A 20,380-nucleotide genomic window follows, 5' to 3' on the forward strand; every position below is an offset into this window, starting at 1 on the left:
GGGCGGTGTGGGGTCGTGGACCCTTTGCCAAGAGGCTCTGCGCCTCTGGCAATGGCTGGAACGTCAGGGCGTGACTCTGACGGTTCAACACCTGGCAGGTTCTCTGAACGCCAGGGCGGACGAACTCAGCCGTCGGTGCTCGGTGGATCACGAATGGCGTCTGAACTCGGATGTGGCGAGAGGCCTCTTTCAGCAATGGGGAGAGCCTTGGTTAGATCTATTCGCCACAGAAGAGAACGCGCAATGTCATCAGTTCTGCGCGTTGGAGTTTCCAAGACGGCACTCGCTCGGCGACGCCTTTCGGCGCGAGTGGAGTTGCGGTCTGTTGTACGCCTTTCCGCCTATACCACTTCTGCCCAGAGTGCTGAAGAAGATCAGGCGCGACCGGGCCCAAGTTATCCTTGTGGCTCCGGACTGGGCTCGAAGGTACTGGTATCCCGAGCTACTCAGCATGACAGTCGGTCCCTCGATCCGCCTGCCCCTTCAGGAGGACCTTCTGTCGCAGCAGCAGGGGACGGTCCTCCACCCGAACCTGTCCAGTCTCCACCTCCATGCGTGGAGATTGAGCGGCGACAGTTGAGGCCATTTGACTTGCCTCCTGCAGTCTGTGATGTCATTCTGGCAGCCAGGCGTCCCTCCACAAAGTCGGTATACGCCTGCCGGTGGAACAGATTTGTGGCATGGTGCACAGCGAAGGCTGTGGATCCCCTTTCTGCCCCTCTGTCTGAGGTTCTCCTCTTCCTCCTTTCCCTTGCCCAGCAGGGCTCTGCTCTGGGCACTATCAAGGGCTATCTTTCTGCCCTTTCCGCCTTCTTGAGGCTACCTGATCAGCCATCTTTGTTCAAGTCCCCTATTGTGTTGAGATTCTTGAAGGGCATCACGCACATGTATCCTCCAACTCCGTTCGTGATGCCTCAGTGGGACTTGAACCTGGTTTTGACTTTCCTGATGTGCGCTCCCTTTGAGCCCCTTCATTCCTGTCCTCTCCGTCTTCTCACCTTAAAGACGGCCTTCCTGGTAGCCATCACCTCTGCCAGGAGAGTGAGTGAGCTCCAGGCTCTTTCTATTCAACCTCCTTTCTTGTCTGTTCATCCTGATAAGGTGGTTCTTCGGACTAGACCTTCTTTCCTGCCCAAGGTAGTCTCTGCTTTTCACATTGGGCAGTCCATCACCTTGCCCTCTTTCTTCCCGCCTCCGCATCCTTCAAAGGATGAAGAGCGGCTCCATCGTCTGGACCCAAAACGTGCGCTTTCATTCTATATGGATCGCACACGCCAGTTCCGGGTGGATGACCAACTGTTTGTTGGCTACGTGGGTGAGAAGAAGGGAAGGGCGGTACAGAAACGGACCATCTCTCGGTGGGTCGTCCTGTGCATCAAAGCATGCTACTCTTTGGCTCGGAAGGAGCCTCCTGTTGGGCTGAGGGCCCATTCCACTCGGGCCACGGCGGCTACTACTGCCCTGGGCCGGGGAGTCCCTTTGCAGGACATTTGCCAGGCGGCCACGTGGGCCTCGCTGCACACCTTTGCGAGGCACTACTGCCTGGACAGTCAAGTCCGGAGGGATGGTTTCTTTGGCCGTTCGGTCCTCCAGGACTTTCTGGTGTAGGTTGTATTGGTTCGCAGACCCACCACCGGGGTTGGTATTGCTGGGGTATCTATTCTAAGGTAAGGAATCTAATACTAACCTGTTTCTTTCAGATGAACAAGTTACTTACCTTCGGTAACGATATATCTGTAAGAAACAGTAGTTAGTATTAGATTCCTTACCGCCCCGCCCATCCTCCCCGTTCTGCGAACTGATACCTAGGGTTAAGGACATCCCTTTCAGGGCCCTAGTTTCAAATGGCACCAGTGTTGGTTCTCACATGGCTCTGCGTGTTCTGGCGCGGAAAAGCTGTGTGCAAAGAACTGACGTCAGCGCGCGGAGGCGGCGTCTATATACTCCAGCGACGTCATCACGGCGCACGACGCCGACGACGCGGACGCGCAGGGGTACTGCTACGCAAAAGTTTCCGGATCCAGACTGACGCCTGGGGATATTCTAAGGTAAGGAATCTAATACTAACTACTGTTTCTTACAGATATATCGTTACCGAAGGTAAGTAACTTGTTCGTTCGAACACTTCCCATGTTAAAGGGAGTCCTAAAACATGCACCTGACATATTTAAGGATACAGCCAGGGCACGAGTAATCAATCCCAGAATAGAAAAGAAGTATAGGGCAGCTCCTACAGACCCTACTTACATCAGAGGGCAGTTACCACTAGACGCACTGGTAGTGGCCAATGAACGTAAAAGGGCCAACTCCCAAACAGGGGAAGCACCTCCCCCTGATAAAGAGTCAAAAATACTGGAGGCATCAGGCAAAAGGGTAGCAGCACAAGCCTCCAACTCATAGAGGATTGCTAATACACAAGCCCTACTGGCTCGTTACGACAGGGCGCATTATCATCAGCTCGAAAGCCTAATGCAACACCTACCTGAGCCTTTTAAAGCACAAGCTGATGACCTCATACAGGAGGGAAAATTTATAACAAACGCCTCCATCAAATGCGCACTTGACGCAGCAGACCCCGCAGCTAGTTCAAGTAACACTAGCGTCTTACTACGCAGACATGCATGGCTGCGTATTTCCGGTTTTAAGAATGAGTGCAGTCCACCATTCTTAACCAACCTGTCAATCAGGATTTTCTATTTGGCCCTGCTGTCAACACCATTTTGGATAATATGAAAAAAGACACACACTGCAAAATCAATGGGGGCATTGCAATTTCAGCAACACAGGGTCTTCTTTCGACGCTCCTCATACAGGGCAACTACACCTGGAAATACCTCTCAAACATCTGCCTCATACAAAAGTAACACACGAGGTTCCTTCAACAAAAACACAAGCAGAGGAGGTTATAGGGGCAACAATAATAAGGGAAGAGGACGTGGAGGCAATAACACCAGAGCCTCCACTGCCACAAAAGAGTGACTTCATTATGCTGCCTCCAGACCACCTAACACCGGTCGGAGGCAGGCTCCAACAGTTCCTACCTGTCTGGCACGCAATTACCACGGACAGGTGGGTGAGAGAAATTATCCAGTTTGGTTATTGCCTAGAACTGACTTCTACACCACCAAACATATCACCCAGACATCGTCCTATGTCCACGGAACACATCACCCTGCTCCAACAAGAGGTGAAATGCATGCTGGAAAAGGGGGCCATAGAGCAAGTCCCTTTCCACCAGCAAGGGACAGGAGTATACTCTCTATACTTCCTTATTTCCAAGAAGGACGGTTCCCTCAGACCAATATTGGACCTCAGACCCCTAAATCAATATATACTATCGGAGCACTTCCAAATGATCACACTACAGCATGTGCTCCCATTGCTCCAACAAGGAGATTTCCTAGCAACACTAGACCTCAAAAATGCGTATTTTCACATACCCATCCATCCAGCCCACAGAAAATATCTCCGGTTCACAATAGAAGGTCAACACTACCAATTCAAGGTTTTGCCCTTCGGGGTTACCACGGCTCCAAGAGTGTTTACAAAATGCTTAGCAACAGTGGCAGCACATCTCAGAAGGCAACACATCCATGTGTACCCTTATCTGGACGATTGGCTAATACAAGCAAAATCGTACCAACAGTGTGCAGCAGCACACATCTCAAACAATTCAGTTGCTACACAGCAGGAGATTTCTGCAGTGTCGAGTAAGTTAATGTGGACCCCTCCTGAGGCGGAAGCCGGGAGGTAGTTTAGCGGTCAACAGTGATCCTATAACTGTGTACTGTGTACCTAACTGATTAATAGCCTAGGTTGCACATTTGCATTTCATTATTTTGCGGCGACTTTTAAACTTTTAAAAACCCGATTTTCACTTCTCTGCACCTCCCTGAGCACTCACCATCAGTTTTGGCTGCTCCATTCCCCTCGCTGGCAGCTCGGACGGTCACAGCCGATCTTAGGGCTGAAGACCGAGACCCGAACGGAGATTGCCGAGAGCAGACATCTTGGGTGGGAGGACGGCTGCAATTGGCAGCGCTCCAGTCTACCCTACATAAGGAGCCACGGCATGCCTCCGCGAAGCGGACGAGCGCGGATCAGCGCCGGAGTCACGCCAGAGTCCAGCCCGTCTGCGCCCGTCCGCGCTGAGGACGGGCTGGAGAACGGTCTAGGGGCCATACAGGACACCCAGGTGACCAACTTATCCAAACTGGATATTTTAGCGTTAAATAATTATGCATATAATGGATGCTCACACTCCTTGAACGTAGATAAATGGGTGGGTCCTATCTGCTGTCATGCATGTAAAAATATACTAGAACCATATCACATTGCCACTAAGGAAGAAAGATCAAATAATTTAAGATGTGGCTTAATTAACGCACGATCAATGGTCAAGAACTCTTTACACATATTTGACCTAATCACGGAAAATGATTTGGATTGCCTTTTCATTACTGAAACCTGGCTCCGTGAGTGGTCAAACCCCGATATAGTTCACGCCCTTCCCTTGGGTTTCTCTATATGCAGGCAAGATCGCACGGAACAACGTGGGGGCGGTCTAGCTATTATTTACAGAGACTCTATAAAGTGCACTATGAAAGAACCACCTGATATAAGAGGTGCTGAGAGCCTAAGCTTTTGCATACAAGCTCTAGACAATTTTACTTTTGCAGGGATACTGGTATATCGCCCTCCTGGACATCCCACCCAGTTTCTTGAAAACGTGGGGGAGGTGTTAGGCGACCTGACTCTCAGATACGCTAATTTTACCCTGTTGGGAGATCTTAATCTCCACTTGGACATTTCCACTGATTGTTACGCTTCAAGCTTTAAAGAAACGCTACAGGTTTTAGGGCTAAAACTTCAAATGTTTGCTGCTACACATAATGCAGGGCACACCCTCGACTGCATATGTTCGAATTTAACTGCGATACTAGTTAAACCCCCGAAGCCCTAAATCTGGACGGATCATCACTTTATTGAATTTTCTATCCCCTTGAAGGGAAACAGATCAAACGCAAAGGGGGCGGTAAAAAAAAAGGGACAAACCTCCCCTGCTGGGGGAAAATTTTGTAACACCCTGACCTCGACAAATGGACCAAAGAGAGCAAACCTATCTTATCAGGGAATACTCTAGAAGACAATCAAAAGTTCGAGGGATGGATGGCCAATATTGGCAATAAGATCAGGAACCCAGGTACCAAAGGCACTATGAACAAAAAAAGACAGTCTGCCCCTTGGTTTTCCGACAAACTCAAAGAACACCTAGTTGGTGTTAGATACCTGGAACGTAAATGGCGCCGGACTTATGAGAATGGAGCAAAAGAGGACTATAAAAACGCCAGAAGACTCTATCACGCAATGATCAAAAACGCAAAGAAAACTTATTTTACCTCCTGCATCGAAGCATCAAAAAATAAACATAAGGACATGTTTAAAATAGTCAATAGTTTCACCAAACCTAAAGCTCTATCACAAGAAATTCCACCATCCCAGGCCCTGTGCAATGACATCGCCAACTACTTTGCCCAAAAAATTGACACCCTGACCAAAGATTTCCCTCAACCAGACTCAAAAGACTATGAGGCCAATTCCGGCACAAATTCAATACATCTAAGGTGGACAAAGTTTAGCCATATTAGTCTGGAAGAATCTCACCAAAGGATATTGGCCATAAAATCTGGTTCCCCGTTTGACCCTTGTCCCCCCACGCTTCTGAGAACTATAATACAGGAGGTCAACCCCTGTATTAATTCCATCATTAATGCGTCCCTGCAATCAGGGGATATTCCTCCGCAGTGGCAACTGGCCGCTGTCAGGCCACTACAGAAGAAATCAATATCTGATCCCTCCACATTATCCAACTTGCGCCCCATCTCCCTCCTCCCTGTAGTATGTAAAATCACCGAATCCCTTGTTAATAGACAACTGATGGCTCACATAGAAAGCAACAATATATTACACCCGTGCCAAGCGGGCTTCAGGGCTCACCACTCCACCGAGTCAGCTCTACTATCTTCAGCTGAAACCATTCGTGCGGCCTTAGATCAGGGCAAAATGGCTGTCCTGATCCTATTAGACCTATCTGCGGCCTTCGACACGGTGTCCCATGCTATCCTTTTACATCGCCTGATTAAAGCTGGCATAGCAGGAACCGTGTTCGAATGGCTTAAGAATTATTTGGAGCAGAGGCGGCAGGTTGTCATGCTAGGCAATTTCCTTTCTGAGGAGAAGTTCCTGACATTTGGGGTACCGCAGGGCTCAAGTTTGAGCCCAACCCTTTTCAACCTTTATATGGTACCCCTGTTGGAACTTATTTCCACCTATAACATCAGTACAATTGCCTATGCCGATGACACCCAACTTGTGCTGACCCTTGACAAGAACCAAACTAATGCCGAACAAACTCTGAAAGAGTGTTTATCAGCAACATTTGAGTGGATGACCCAAAATCATCTACAATGTAATTCAGCAAAAACGGAGATCGTCCCTTTTGGTCTTAATAACTGCTTCTCACCACAGCACTGGTGGCCGGAAATGGTGGAAGATCCTCCTGAGACAATTAATGCTGTTCGTAACTTGGGTATCAAGTTTGACAACACCCTGTCTTTCAATTTGCAAGCCAAAGAAGTAGCAGGGTCCTGTTTTAGAACCATTAAAAGCCTCAGGCAATTTTTTGATTTTCTCCCTTTGAGTGCCAGGCGGACAGTGGCTGTAGCGCTCATAATTTCCAGACTGGATTATTGTAACAGTCTGTATGCAGGGCTGAATAAATCGGCCCTGCATAGACTGCAAGTGGTCCAGCATGCAGCAGCCAGGCTTGTCCTGAAACTGCCCAGAAAGTCCTCGGCATCGGCAGCACTGGATGCACTGCATTGGCTTACGGTGCATAAGCGCATCTTTTTTAAGGTACTTATCATCACCTACAGAGCCTACCAACAACAAGGCCCGCTGTACTTGAGGAAGTACTTTAAATCCTACCAGCCGAAACGAACCCTTAGGTCATCCACCACTAATCTACTTCACGTCCCTAGATTTAGGCTAACGACCAAGGGAGGGAAATCCCTTGCAGTCATCGGGGCGAAGGCTTGGAACAACCTTCCTTTGTCTCTGCGTCAAAGTACAACTGAACTCAGTTTTAGGAAAGCCCTAAAAACCTGGATCTACCCTTTGTCGGAATCAGGTTACAAAGCACTGCTATGACCCTCTCTATGTCTGATGACTCACCATCATTATCTCTCAGCACACATCTGACAACTAGGAGTCGAAGCGCCAAGATACTCCTTGGAGTGGTAGCGCGCTATATAAGAACCCAATCACAATCACAGCCTAGGGTTTTCAATCAACTACCCAAAATCGCATCTGCAACCATCCCACGCACAGCAATACCTGGGAGCCACTATAAACACCTCAGTGGCAAAGGCATATCCAAACTCAGCAAGGATAGCCAGCATGCAGATACTCATTTGCAAATTCCTGCCACAACACTCTCTGCCCGCTCGAGTCTTTATGCAGCTCATAGGCATGATGGCCTCCTGCATATTCATTGTCTCCCATGCCAGACTTCAAATGCGCCCATTACAAGAATGCCTAGCACGGCAATGGAACCAGGCTCGAGGACAACTAAAAGACCTAGTGTTGGCAGACAGTCGCGCTCACAACTCTCTGCAGTGGTGGAGCCCACAAAACCTCTCCAAGGGGCGACTGTTCCAAGAGCCGGTTCCACAACTAGTACTAACAGCGGACGCATCACTGACAGGCTGGGGAGCCCATCTCCTTCAATACACAGTACAAGGGCTCTGGACAACCAAACAGAAAAAGCTGCATATCAACCAACTAGAATTGCTAGTGATATTCCTAGCCCTGAAAGCATTTCAGAAATACCTGTACAGCAAAACGGTGTTGATCCGGACGGACAACATAACCGCAATGTACTATATCCAGAAACAGGGAGGAACGCACTCTCCACAGCTGTCCCATCTGGTACAAAGCATATGGAAGTGGGCGATTCCCAAAAACATTTTTCTCCTAGCAGAACACCTTCCAGGGAAGGACAATCAAATTGCCGACCTGCTCAGCAGGCACAGCCAACAACTTCACGAATGGGAGCTTCACCCCCTAGTTCTCCAGCCATTCTTCGAAGAGTGGGGTCACCCAGAAATAGACCTGTTTGCCACAAAAGAAAACTCCAAATGCCAGTACTTTGCCGCCAGATTCCCACATCCGTTGTCACAGGGCAATGCGATATGGATGAACTGGTCAGGCAGATTTGCGTACGCTTTTCCCCCAGCACCGCTGATCCCGCTGGTGGCACGCAAACTGCTACAACACTCACTCCCGCTAATCCTAGTTGCTCCCACATGGGCGAGACAACCGTGGTACACAACGTTCCTAGAACTCTCAGTAGTTCCTCATCAAAGACTGTGCCTTGCACCCCATTTTCTAACTCAGAACCATGGAGAAATCAGACACCCAGATCCCAATCAGATGAACCTAGCGATCTGGCTCCTGAGGTCTTAGAATTTGGATACCTTAACTTGCCCCCAGATTGCATGAACATCATTAAGGAGGCAAGGCGACCAACCACACGAGCGTGCTATGCAGCTAAATGGAAAAGATTTGTTATTTACTGCAACAATAACCAAATCAACCCATTAGACGCTTCCATACAAAACATTATATGTTACCTGCTGCATCTACAAAGATGTAACTTAGCATACTCTTCTATACGACTACACCATAGCAGCATACCTTCAAAACAGGCAACACCTTTCACTGTTTAGAGTACCAGCAATCAAAGCCTTCATGGAGGGTTTGAAAAGGGTGATCCCTCCAAGACACCTCCCTTCCCCAGTCTGGAATCTAAATATAGTACTTACCAGACTTATGGGCCCTCCTTTCGAACCTCTACACACATGCGAACTACAATTCTTAACGTGGAAGGGTGCATTCTTAGTTGCCATTACCTAACTCAGAAGAGTGAGCGATTTACAAGCACTAATAATTCAATAACCTTTCATGCAGGTACATGCCAACAGGGTGGTTCTTAGAACCAACCCTAAGTTCATGCCTAAGGTTGTATCCGATTTCCATATCAATCAATCAATAGAACTGCCAGTATTCTTTCAAAATCCAGTCAGTAGCTGAGAGAGCCCTACACACATTAGATGTAAAAAGAGCTCTACTTTATTACGTAGACAGAACTAAATCATTTAGAAAGAGAAAACAACTATTTTTTGCTTTTGCACCACAACACAAAGGAAATCCTATTTCAAAGGCAGGAATAGCCAGATGGATAGTTAAATGCATTCAAATATGTTATCAAAAGGCAAAACACACTTTAACCGTCCCCCCAAGAGCACACTCTACAAGGAAAATGGGGGCATCCATGGCTTTCCTAGGAAATATTCCTCTTGAAGACATCTGTAAGGCAGCCACATGGACCACCATACACACTTTCACAAAACACTACTGTGTAGACGTGCAAGCAAAACAGCAAGCTGCTGTAGGCCAGGCTGTCCTCAAAACTCGTTTTCAAACTGCTGCAGCTGGCACAGGTAGCCACCGCTAGAGGAGATACTGCTGTACAGTCTATGCACAGATACGAATTCAGCAGCCCACATGCCTCGAGCGGAATATGCTACTTACCAGTATGCATCTGTTCTTGGCATGTAGGGCTCCTGACATTCATATCGCCCGCCCTCCTCCCTGAGGCCTGTAGCAGCTGCAGCATTATCTTTAGCATGGCCATCTCTTACTTTCCTAACTCCATCTCTGCCACAATGGCAAAAAATAATCTGAGGATGGAGAAGATGCCCATGCGCACTGTAGTCCAGGGGAGGAGTCACCCATCTCGTGATACTTCGAAGTCTCTTCCAAGACAACAAAGTGCAATCATCCGGGCCCAACACTAGGCGGCGATCTATGCACAGATATGAATGTCAGCAGCCCTACATGCCAAGAACAGATACATACTGGTAAGTAGCATATTCCTTTCCAACTCATCCACATTCTACTCCCAATGCTCCCAAGGAAACAAACACTGCTACTTACTCAGATGCACAGCATGTGAATCCAAAAAGGATTCATACTTCAAAACAAAATGGTTTCTTACCATTAGGAGTAGTTTTGCAGCCTGAAGAGTTTTCTGGGTCCACATGTGAACCAACAGCCTCCCCAGAAATGGGAGAAAAGCAAACAGGTGAGTTGAGCACCACTTCACTTCAAAACAAAGAAAGTTCCAAAGAGAATAGATGCCAGGAGAGGGGAAAAAAGAATCTGAAGATGGTGAATGCCCACTGGGACTTCCGGGGTCCTGTCTAATGTCACATAGGGGATGGACTTGCCACCAAATGGTGGTCAATGACACCCACACTGACAACAAAAAAAGAAAGAAAACGTGAAGTACAAGAGATGATTCCAGACCAAACCATTAGATGGCCGAATAGATGCACAGCATGTGAATCCAGAAAACTCTTCATGCTGCAAAACTGCTCCTAATGATAAATAACCATTTGTTTTTTCTGTTTGGAAACCATTTCTTCATATCTGCCCATTCCCAGCCACATAGACAAGCTGGGTATTCGTCTGCACCTCTGGCCTGAAGTAGAGGTTGCTGGAGCGGTTTTGATTTGAAAATTAAATATTTTTCTTAATTCATATGTGTCCATAGTTATTTGATACAACAGTTTGATCCTATCCATGTATTCATTGTCTCCAGTCTCAACTAGTAAGTCTATGGATTCAGTTGATGCCCCCACCAACTAAAATTCTTGACTGCCACCTGTAAGGTTTGAGGTGCATTCACCTCGTGTTTGTTAATCTGAGTGTAACTTGAGCCTTATCGAAATAGATCACGTGTCCGATAGATTTATTGGGAAACAGCAACTAAAGACGATGGCCGAACCACGCGTTGCCTTTGCAATGCATTCAGAACAACAAATCAGTCTTAAACGTGCATTCCTTTACCACGCATGTCGTTACAACTACATGCCTTAGGTAAAGTGGCGTTGGACTTTAAAGTCCAACACTTTCCCTACTGTTGTATGGATTGGAGTTGGGATAGTAAATTATACTGTTCCAAAGTCCAACACTTTCCCTACTGTTGTATGGATTGGAGTTGGGATAGTAAATTATACTGTTCCAAAGTCCAACACTTTCCCTACTGTTGCATGGACTGGAGTTGGGATAGTAAATTATACTGTTCCAAAGTCCAGTACTTTCCCTAAGGCATGTCGTTGTAAAGACTTGCGTGTTAAAGGAATGCGTGGTTAAGACACATTTGTTTTTCCAACCGCGTTGTTAAGGAACACGTTGTTTAGGCATGCGTAGTTGTGTCATACTACCAGATTTGATTCCTAAAGGATGCTACATGCCCATTTTCTTTGCTCAGGAGAATTGATAGCGAAGCAGAATGAAATCTCTGTTTTAAAGGAAACACAATTGAGGAACTGTATGAAGCACCTACATTCACAATTTCCTGCTTTCTGCAGTGTAATTAGAATGGGTCTAAAGAAGGTTTTTAATCCAATGTGTTTTGTATTGCAATCTTCCAATTCCATCTGGCTTCATTAAAAAGAAACTCCTGCTTTTCTGACCTTTTCAGAAATTGAATTATCTATGAAAATGCAATCATTCACATAAGTGAAGCTAAGTGTAAAATGAGCCTATACTTGTGAACCTAGAGTTAACTATGTTAGTATCTTAGTATCTTAGATTAGACTAAAGCCTTTGGTGTCATGACTCATTGCTTTCCACTTCCTATCCTTTCAGTTTTACTTGCTTCACTAAAGCTCTTTTGTTAACCTTTGCTATCTTACTTTTTGCCCACTCTTCTTTATGTAGGGAACAGTTGGCAGAAAGTATCCTCCATGAGGGTAGTGCTGGGTGTCGAGTGGTCGAGAAGTTCCTGAAGATCCTGAAGGTGGTGGTGCAGGAACCAGGGCAGTCCTTCAAACCCTTTCTTCCAAGCATCATCTCTCTGTGCATGGAGCAGGTCTATCCCATCATTGCTGAGGTACAGAGAATCTGTGAGAGCTACAGAGCAAGTGAGAGGTGTAGGAAGTGGGTGCAAATGTGTGCAATGAGCAGGATATGCATTGGAGGTGGAAGATGAAATGTGATGCAATGACCATCCCTTAATAAAGTACACAGCAGAGAGTTAAGGTGAGAGAGTGATACCCCTGATTAAGCAAAGGATTTAAATTCGGATGGGAAATCATCGTGATGCAGTATAACTTATATGTTTATTTATAATCCCAAAACTGTAACTTGGGTACAAAAAACAAGACTTGCTGAAGATCGGGGTAATAAGAATACAGAAGGCATTCCCGGTCATAAAATTAAGAATTATTAGATTGTACATTAAATATGTGTGCATGGAAGTCTACTTACTGAATCTGCCTCACGAGAAGCATGAAGGACAGAAAAATAGAAGAACCATCGTAATGAGCATACAGAGTTGAGAGGCTACATTCATCAAGTTGTGTATTAAGAAGAACTCTTTCCCCATGATTGACAAGTAACTAGGAACTGGAGTCAAACTTTGGTTGGGGCATCAAGTCTCCCCCATTATTAGTGAGTTATGTTGAGTACATAGCTATAATGAAATGAAGCATACTGTATGCCTGTTTCCTATGTCTGGTGGTGGCAGGCTGCCTAAACCCAGTCTGTAACCACATCAGGGTTAGTAGGTTTTCAGGGGGCCCCTCTGACATGCCTCCTGAGTACAAGTTGCATTAAATCCCACACTGGCATCCGTGTGGATTTATTAAGAGGAGCTGTTTGGTTCAGGGAAGCCATCATGGTGCTGGGGAACTCAAGTTATTGAGTTTCCTGCCCATGTACTCTCTATGACTGCCCTGGCACTTACAATACCTAAGAATATAATTAAATATTGCAGATATGCCCACACCTATGGTATTGTACACACTACCTTAGGGCTGTAACACATGCTAGAGGGGTGGCTTACCTATACCTTAGGCAGTGCTAGTTGGCATAGCACACAGGCAGGGTGCCATGTCGACTGTCATTTTCTCCCTCACAGGGACATCCAAGCTGCGAGGGCAGCGGCATGGTTCCCAGTGAGGACCCTTTTTCGCAGCTCCTAGGCCCTAGGTACCCAGCGCATACCATTTGCTAGGGACTTAAATGGGGATAGAAGTACCAATTGGGGATTTGTATTTATTGAAGAAGCACTAGCACAGGGGACCTAGTTGGCAGGGACCCTGTGCACCACAATTGAAACCACATTAAAAACCAGGCAAAAATTGGGGGCTAACTATACATTTATTTCATAGTATTTTCTCCTTTTTCTGGAAGATAATTCTTTTTTTTATGTTGTTGGTTGTGAATTCCATTTTTTCCCCAATATTTTCAAAACGTATAAAAAGTAGTGGTCATCAGTTTCTACCGATTGCACTGTAAACAAAAAACATTTTTTCAGTGTTTTTCTGGTTTGTACATAGACATTTGCTTTTATTATTGATATCAGATTACAAAATCCAGAATGTGATGAGTAGGTTAGGAAAGCACCATGCAATTGAAGCATTAATTGGCAGTCACTGTATTGATTATTTTTACAGTAAACATATTTTTATATTGCACCTTTAGAATTGGGAGTGCAAGAAAATAGACACATTTCTACACAATCATACAATTTGTGATCTCATGCTGATACCTCTGAGGCAAGAGCTGGAGATTCCCCTTTCAAACGTCCTTTACTTGAATATGTTAATCATGAGAGCTGTTTCTCAAATTAGGAAGTGGGTACAGAATTAGCTTGATTAACACACAACCTAGCCCACAGGTCCACTCTTCATTAATAGGAAAATGTGCCTTCCAATATTTGCAAGAAATGACTTGTAAGAAAATAAAACTATGAGAGATATATTGACTGTATTTTCTTCCTCTTTTGTTGGGTGGGAGGGTGTAAGAGCCTCTCTGGAATCTGACAGCTAGCACGTGTAGAAGTGATTATGGTGGGGGTCGGGGAGGGAGGTGGGCACCAGACCCTCACCATGATTAGGTTATGCCTGTTTCCTTTTTCAGCCTTTTTTGTATGGGGCAAACATGCGCTGTGTCGAGCCATACTAAGTGGAGAACAGAAATTGCATTTTTGACAATTGGTTTTAAAATCATGATTTTAGCACACACGCTGAAAATGGTTCCAGCTCCATTGTCTAGAAGTTAAGAATCTCCTGCAGCTCAATTTCATTAACTCGTCCAAGGGAATATCCAAGACCCGAAGCAAGGGTTTCTATTATCTCAGTTTTACTATTTTGAAAAAAGACAGAACCAGGTTTATGGGTTTTTAATATAAAATGGCTCCTGGAGTGAAATCTGAGTGTTAAGTGCAGTTCAGGTGCAGTAATTGGTCTATACTTTGATGCTGCTTAGTCCTGAGCTACTTTAAAAATCAATCCACGGTTGAGAGTGCAGTAGGAAGTTGTGACAGAACTTTAACAGGGGTACAGTATTATTAGGACAATGGTTGACTGTCAAAGGTGTAATCAACCTGTAAGAATTTGCATCCTGCTCTCAGGACTTCAGTTTAAATCCTTCTCTGATTCATTTCATGATCAGTGCTTGTATTACTAACTACTCATACAGCAAATGCTGGATACCATACAAATCCTTGGTCTTCCCAACACCCTTACGGAGAAGAGCTGTTCACAGTGATTCTCTTTCTAATCACTTACTGTGAGAAGCTGGGTTTCTGTTACAGTAACCCCCCCCCCACACACACACACACACTTTTTGTCCAACTACTGATGCACTTTTGACTTGATGTGCCCTGGGTCCCTGCCAATCAGGTTCCCAGGGCTTGTGTTATTTCCTCAAAAACTGTACCCAAACCCAATAGGCATCTCTGGCCACAGGTCAGTCCCTGGTATCCTGGGCACTGTGACCAGGGAAGACCTCTAAGGGCTGCTACACTTATTGTGCCACCCTTAAAGGCCCTGTACCTTTACACACACACACTGCTTTTGCAGGCTGCGTGTTGCTTTTGCAAAACAAAGTGAAGAGTCAACATGGCAACCAACCCTGTGTGCCATGCGTACAACCCACTGCCCTGGCATAGTTCAGTCACCAATCTAACTGGGTGCCCTACACCAGTGGTGAGGGTACAGGTGCATGAGCCCTGTACCCCTACAGTGTCTAAGACCATTCTTAGACATTGTAAGTGCAGTGTTGCCATTAAGAGTATATGGTGCTGGGAGTCTGTCATTACGAACTCCACAGCACCATAATGGCTACAATGAAAACTGAGAAGTTTGGTATGAAACTTCTCAGCACCTTAAACCCACACTGATGCCCGAGTGGGATTTAATGAAAAATGCACAGAGGACATCTTAGAGATGCCCCCTGAAAAACGACCAGCCTCTGGTGGGTTCCTTGACTGGTACACACCAGCCTGTCACCACGAGACATGTTTCTGGACCCCTAGGGTGGGAGCCTTCACTCCCTGACCCCCAGAAACAAAGCCTTTTCTGGGCGGAGGTGTTCACACCTCGCCCAGGTCAGAAAGAACCATCTGTGGCAGGGGAGCTTCAAAGGCCTGGCAGCCTTTATAATGCGTCCCCCAGCCTCTCCTGCTGTGAGGAGCAGGCCCCCTTCCTGTCTCCCCTCCTTTTCGGCAGGAAGACAGGCGGGAAAAATTTGCCAGCCCAGAAGGTGTGCCCACTACTGCCAACTCCACCCCTCCGGTGTGGGAGGCGAGGTGAAGTCCACTCTTCAGTGCCCGCCATCTTGCAGATGGCAGGCACTCCCCAATCAGGATTAGGGATTGTGCTCACTCCCCATGTGGTTTGAGCACACCAAGGGTGTAGTCACCCTAAGGTCATTAGGCCATTGGCTACTGACCTCGGGACCACTAAAGTACCCCCTAAATACAGTATTTAGGGGGCAGCCCTGAACTAAGAACTCAAATTCCCGCAACCTTAGAAGAAAAAGGACGAAAGAAGATGCCCAGCAGAGGAAACTGCAGAGAACTGACTTGGCCCCAGCCCTACCGGCCCGTCTGCAGTTTCCAGAGTTACTGTGCCAAAAATAGTCTTGTCCTGCAATCAGCGACCTCCAGAACCCGTGGAAGTAGTGAATGTCTTCAACAAAGACCGGATCTCTTGTGTACAGCAGCTCTGTTCAGAAGTAACACCAAAGAAAGACTCAGAGCCTGTTGGGGAAAAAGAAACCCGATGACTGGAAGCACCACTGCACCCTTTCCTACGGCCCGAATTAGAGAGGCCCACTGGTCCCAGCGAGGTCCCCCAGCACTCCAGAGTCCGAGTCCACCGGGAGTTGACCCCTCCAGGACTCTCTGACGTCACCTGCAGCCTCTGCATGGAGACCCTTCCAACCTCAAGTGGCCCGTCAAGGTGAAATCCGACCTCAAGACACCCCTGCATCCTGCATCCTGCATCCTGCCGCCCTACGCCCTGAAGAAAACAACCCGAGGTGCACCTATGTCCCCGAGCCCTCCAACTCACCTGCTCAGCTGTTGGCTCCTCCCGGAAGTCTACCTGGACCGAGCCAGCAGCTAAAAAACAAAACCGAAAATCCCCATTGAAAACAGGGCACTCGTCGCCAAAACAGCACCCTGCACCCAGCCGCCTCTGCGCCGCTGCAAGTGCACTTTGTGTGCTAAACCAGATCCCCCTTTGCCCTGAGCCTAACACCAAGAGTTTGGCTCCCACTACCTTGTGGCCTGCTCGCCAGCAGCCACCAACCGGAGGCCCCCTATCCCCCATTGGATAACATTGGGCCTCAACACTCTGCACCCTGCCACCCTAGTGTCACTGAGGGAGTAACACGAGTGCATCCTTGACCCTAGGGGACCCCTGTGTCTAACCCCAGAACACCAACTCCCACAACAAAGTACTTACCTTTAAACCGATAATACTATTGTCCTTCATAGGATAACATTGACTGTTTTTCTGTGAAAAGTTTCTAAATTTGTAGTTGGAAAACCTAAAGAAATTCTTTAAAATTGTACTAACTAACAAAAAAGGTTTTACTTACCTGTTTACAGGAAATGTCCCAGTGCAGTATCCAGGCATACTGCACTGTGTAAAAAAAGTAATCTCAAGAGTAACTTACCTGTGATTTTACTAAAAGTCCTATTTTATTATTGTATTTACAAAGCATTGCATTTCTCAGTAACAATACTGTAAGTCTAAACAAAGTGCGTATGCAATTAAAATCCAAACTGTATTACAACTGTATATTTACTGCAAAGTATTTATTACTTACCTGTGACAGGATTGCTTGGTTCTAGGAAATAAAATAACTAAAAGAATATTTTTTATACAAAAACAATTGGTCTGAAGCTCAGTCTTTGAGTGTGTGAATGTATTTGCTGACTGAGTGTGTACAACAAAAGCTTAACACTGTCCTCTGATAAAGCCTTACTGCTCGACCACACTACCCCAAAAGAGAGTAAGGTTCTATCTACTTTTACCTCTGCCTAACTTTTGGGTTCCATTGGACTCTGTGCATACTATACCTAACTTTGGTATAGTATATACATAGCCAGCTTCCTACACTTACCTAACTTCATCCTAATGCAATAATATTTGTTTTAATTTTTCGAGCCCTTCCCCCATGCAGGATGATCTCATCATCTCGAAGCTCATCAGATACTCCCCAAATGACCCTTCCAGATCTTTTTTTATTTTTTATTAAAACATTAACGTGCAAGGTCTTGATTGCGCTCTGCCCATCAGTTCACTCAGCAACTTCTTTTTACTCCCTGTTGTGGATGTAGGCTTTTCTTAACTGTATGCCTTGTATTTTATTTTCTTCAGCGTCCTGCCCCGGATGTGAAAGCAGAGCTGTTTGACCTCCTTTTCCAGATTTCCCACCACAACTGGCGCTATTTCTTCAAGTCCAGTGTTCTGGCCAGTGTGCAGCGTGGAGCAGCGGAGGAGCAGATGGAGAACGAAACACAGTTCAATGCCATCATGCAGGTGAGATTTGTGTGGCAAATGTGGTGCCTGGAGAGGCTAATAAGCCTGTGAAGTGAACAAATTGATTTTTATTATAAATATTTTAATGAACTTTACTGGATGATGTTGTACAGAGTAGCCTGCAGGCACAAAATTTAAAATGTAAATGTAAATCTTGAACATAGCCTTGTCTACTGAGCTGGGTGCAAGGTGTTCAGGCGCTCACGTAGAAATTACAACAACAGATATTAGTCAGTTCAAAATGATTCGCTTTTTGCGGACGTTCAGAATGGGGAGACGGACCCGGCTTCCCCAACCATCAAGCCAAGATTGAAAATAAACAATTTACTCTATTCGAAGCAAATGCAATTCAAGTCAAATAACAGTATGAAACACTCCAGTAATGTCGAAACACGATAGAGACTCTGTATCTTCTTGTTTTCTTTTTATTCCCTCCACTTCTTTAGGCTAAAGAAAATAGGTCTCTAAACAAAGGGAAAAGCAATGAGAAACCACCAAACTGCTCATCGGTGATCCACACTCCTTCAAGCTTGTTTGCTCCTGCATTATGAAAGACTGAGTTTCACGTCCCAAAGATATCTTGCCAAACCAACTGAGTTAAGCTGTCCCATGCTTAGTAGTGGTCTGCTACTAAATGTTATATAAATTCTTCATTTAGGCATTAGAAATGTTAGTGATTTGAACTAGAGAACATAGGTGTTCATAGGAAGGCAAAACACACAAGATGATGGACGGAATGTTGCACAATGGCAAAACATTCACCCCCAGTCACAGATCTGGGTTGAATCCATTGTTATTTTGCTCACCAAGCCACCCCAGTTCAGTCATGGCCATATGCAAATCAGTCTTGACCCTTTGCCTTATGGGAACAGTCTAGCCCGACCTGCCAAGCCATGTCTTCCCTGGACCGGAATCAGGCATCCTAGGACCGGTTTCTGGCTATCAGCTGTCTTCAGCCAGGATACCTTGACTCCAGTGGCTTAGGGAGCACGGGACCCACGTCTGGGCATACCCTTCCCTCATAGGGTGAACAGCAAAACACACAAGATGATGGACGGAATGTTGCACAATGGCAAAACATTCACCCCAGTCACAAATCTGGGTTTAATCCATCGTTATTTTGCTCACCCAGACACCCCAGTTCAGACATGGCCATATGCAAATCAGTCTTGACCCTGTGCCTCATGGGAAAGTCCAGCCCGAACTGCCAAGCCATGTCTTCCCTGGACCGGAATCAAGCATCCTAGGACCGGTTTCTGGCTATCAGCTGTCTTCAGCCAGGATAGCTTGACTCCAGTGGCTTAGGGAGCATGGGACCCACGTCTGGGCATACCCTTCCCACATAGGGTGAACAGCAAAACACACACTGATTTGCATATGGCCATGTCTGAACTGGGGTGGCTTGGTGAGCAAAATAACGATGGATTAAACCCAGATCTGTGACTGGGGGTGAATGTTTTGCCATTGTGCAACATTCCGTCCATCATCTTGTGTGTTTTGCTGTTCATAGGAAGGCGCCAACTGTGTCTTCGAAGGCAGAGATTGTGATTAGTGTAAGGTGATGAGAATTAATTATAAAGAATCATGAGCGGGACCCTAACGACTTCCTGTCTTAAATTACTAGCTTCTAACTAGAAATATAATGTTCGAGGCATATGAGCTGCTGAGTGTACACTTAGCATTAGATCGCCACCTGGTGTTGGGCTTGGATGATTGCAGGTTGTTGTCTTCTTGGAAGAAGTCTTTGTAGTCACAAGATAGGTGACTCCTCCCTTGGACGATAGTGCGCATGGGCATCAACTCCATCCTCAGATTGTTTTTTTCCGCCACTGGGTTCGGATGAAAGTTTTCCGCTCCGGCTAGAAAAACTTTTCCAGCAACTTCGAAGCGTAAAAACTTTATACAAACAATATCGACATAGATTAGACTTTTCGACACCATCAGCTACATTCCGGTGCGTCGACGCGGGCCGTTGGGCCTATCGGTGCCGTACGGCCTATGCCTCATGGACAGAACTCCATTCAAGAGCTGCCCGGTATGTCGAGCAAAATTCCCTCATAGCGACCATCACGAGGTCTGCAACCTCTGTCTATCACCGGAACACAACGAGTCGACCTGCACAGCTTGTGCATCCTTTGGATCGAAGAATACCATTCGGGATCGGAGGGCACGTCGACACGAGATGAGGAGCCCCAGCACCGGAGGCCATCTTCGAGGAGGAGATCTTCGAAGAAGACCTCTCCGAAGGCAAGGATCCACTCGAAGACATCTCCGAGGGCAAGGCTCCACTCGCCGCCGAGGAAGACTCGCCTGATCTCCAGATCATATCAGAGGCAGAGGACTCAGATGACTCGATTCCATCTCGTCAACCCGTGAGTACTCTTGCCCCTGCACAACGGACACTGCCC

General features: G+C 46.4%; 1 protein-coding gene across 1 annotated transcript in view; it reads left to right on the forward strand.

Annotated features, from left to right (window-relative positions):
• XPO6 (exportin 6) overlaps positions 1-20,380 on the forward strand; it is a 654,194-nt gene that overhangs the window by 549,778 nt on the left and 84,036 nt on the right. The window contains exons 20-21 of the mRNA XM_078663046.1: positions 11,851-12,022; positions 17,811-17,972. Coding sequence (XP_078519172.1) covers positions 11,851-12,022; positions 17,811-17,972 — 334 coding nt within the window. The remainder of the gene's footprint in view (positions 1-11,850; positions 12,023-17,810; positions 17,973-20,380) is intronic.

This window comes from Lissotriton helveticus, chromosome 10 (genome assembly GCF_964261635.1).
Source record: "Lissotriton helveticus chromosome 10, aLisHel1.1, whole genome shotgun sequence".
In the NCBI taxonomy this organism is placed as follows: Eukaryota; Metazoa; Chordata; class Amphibia; order Caudata; family Salamandridae; genus Lissotriton; species Lissotriton helveticus.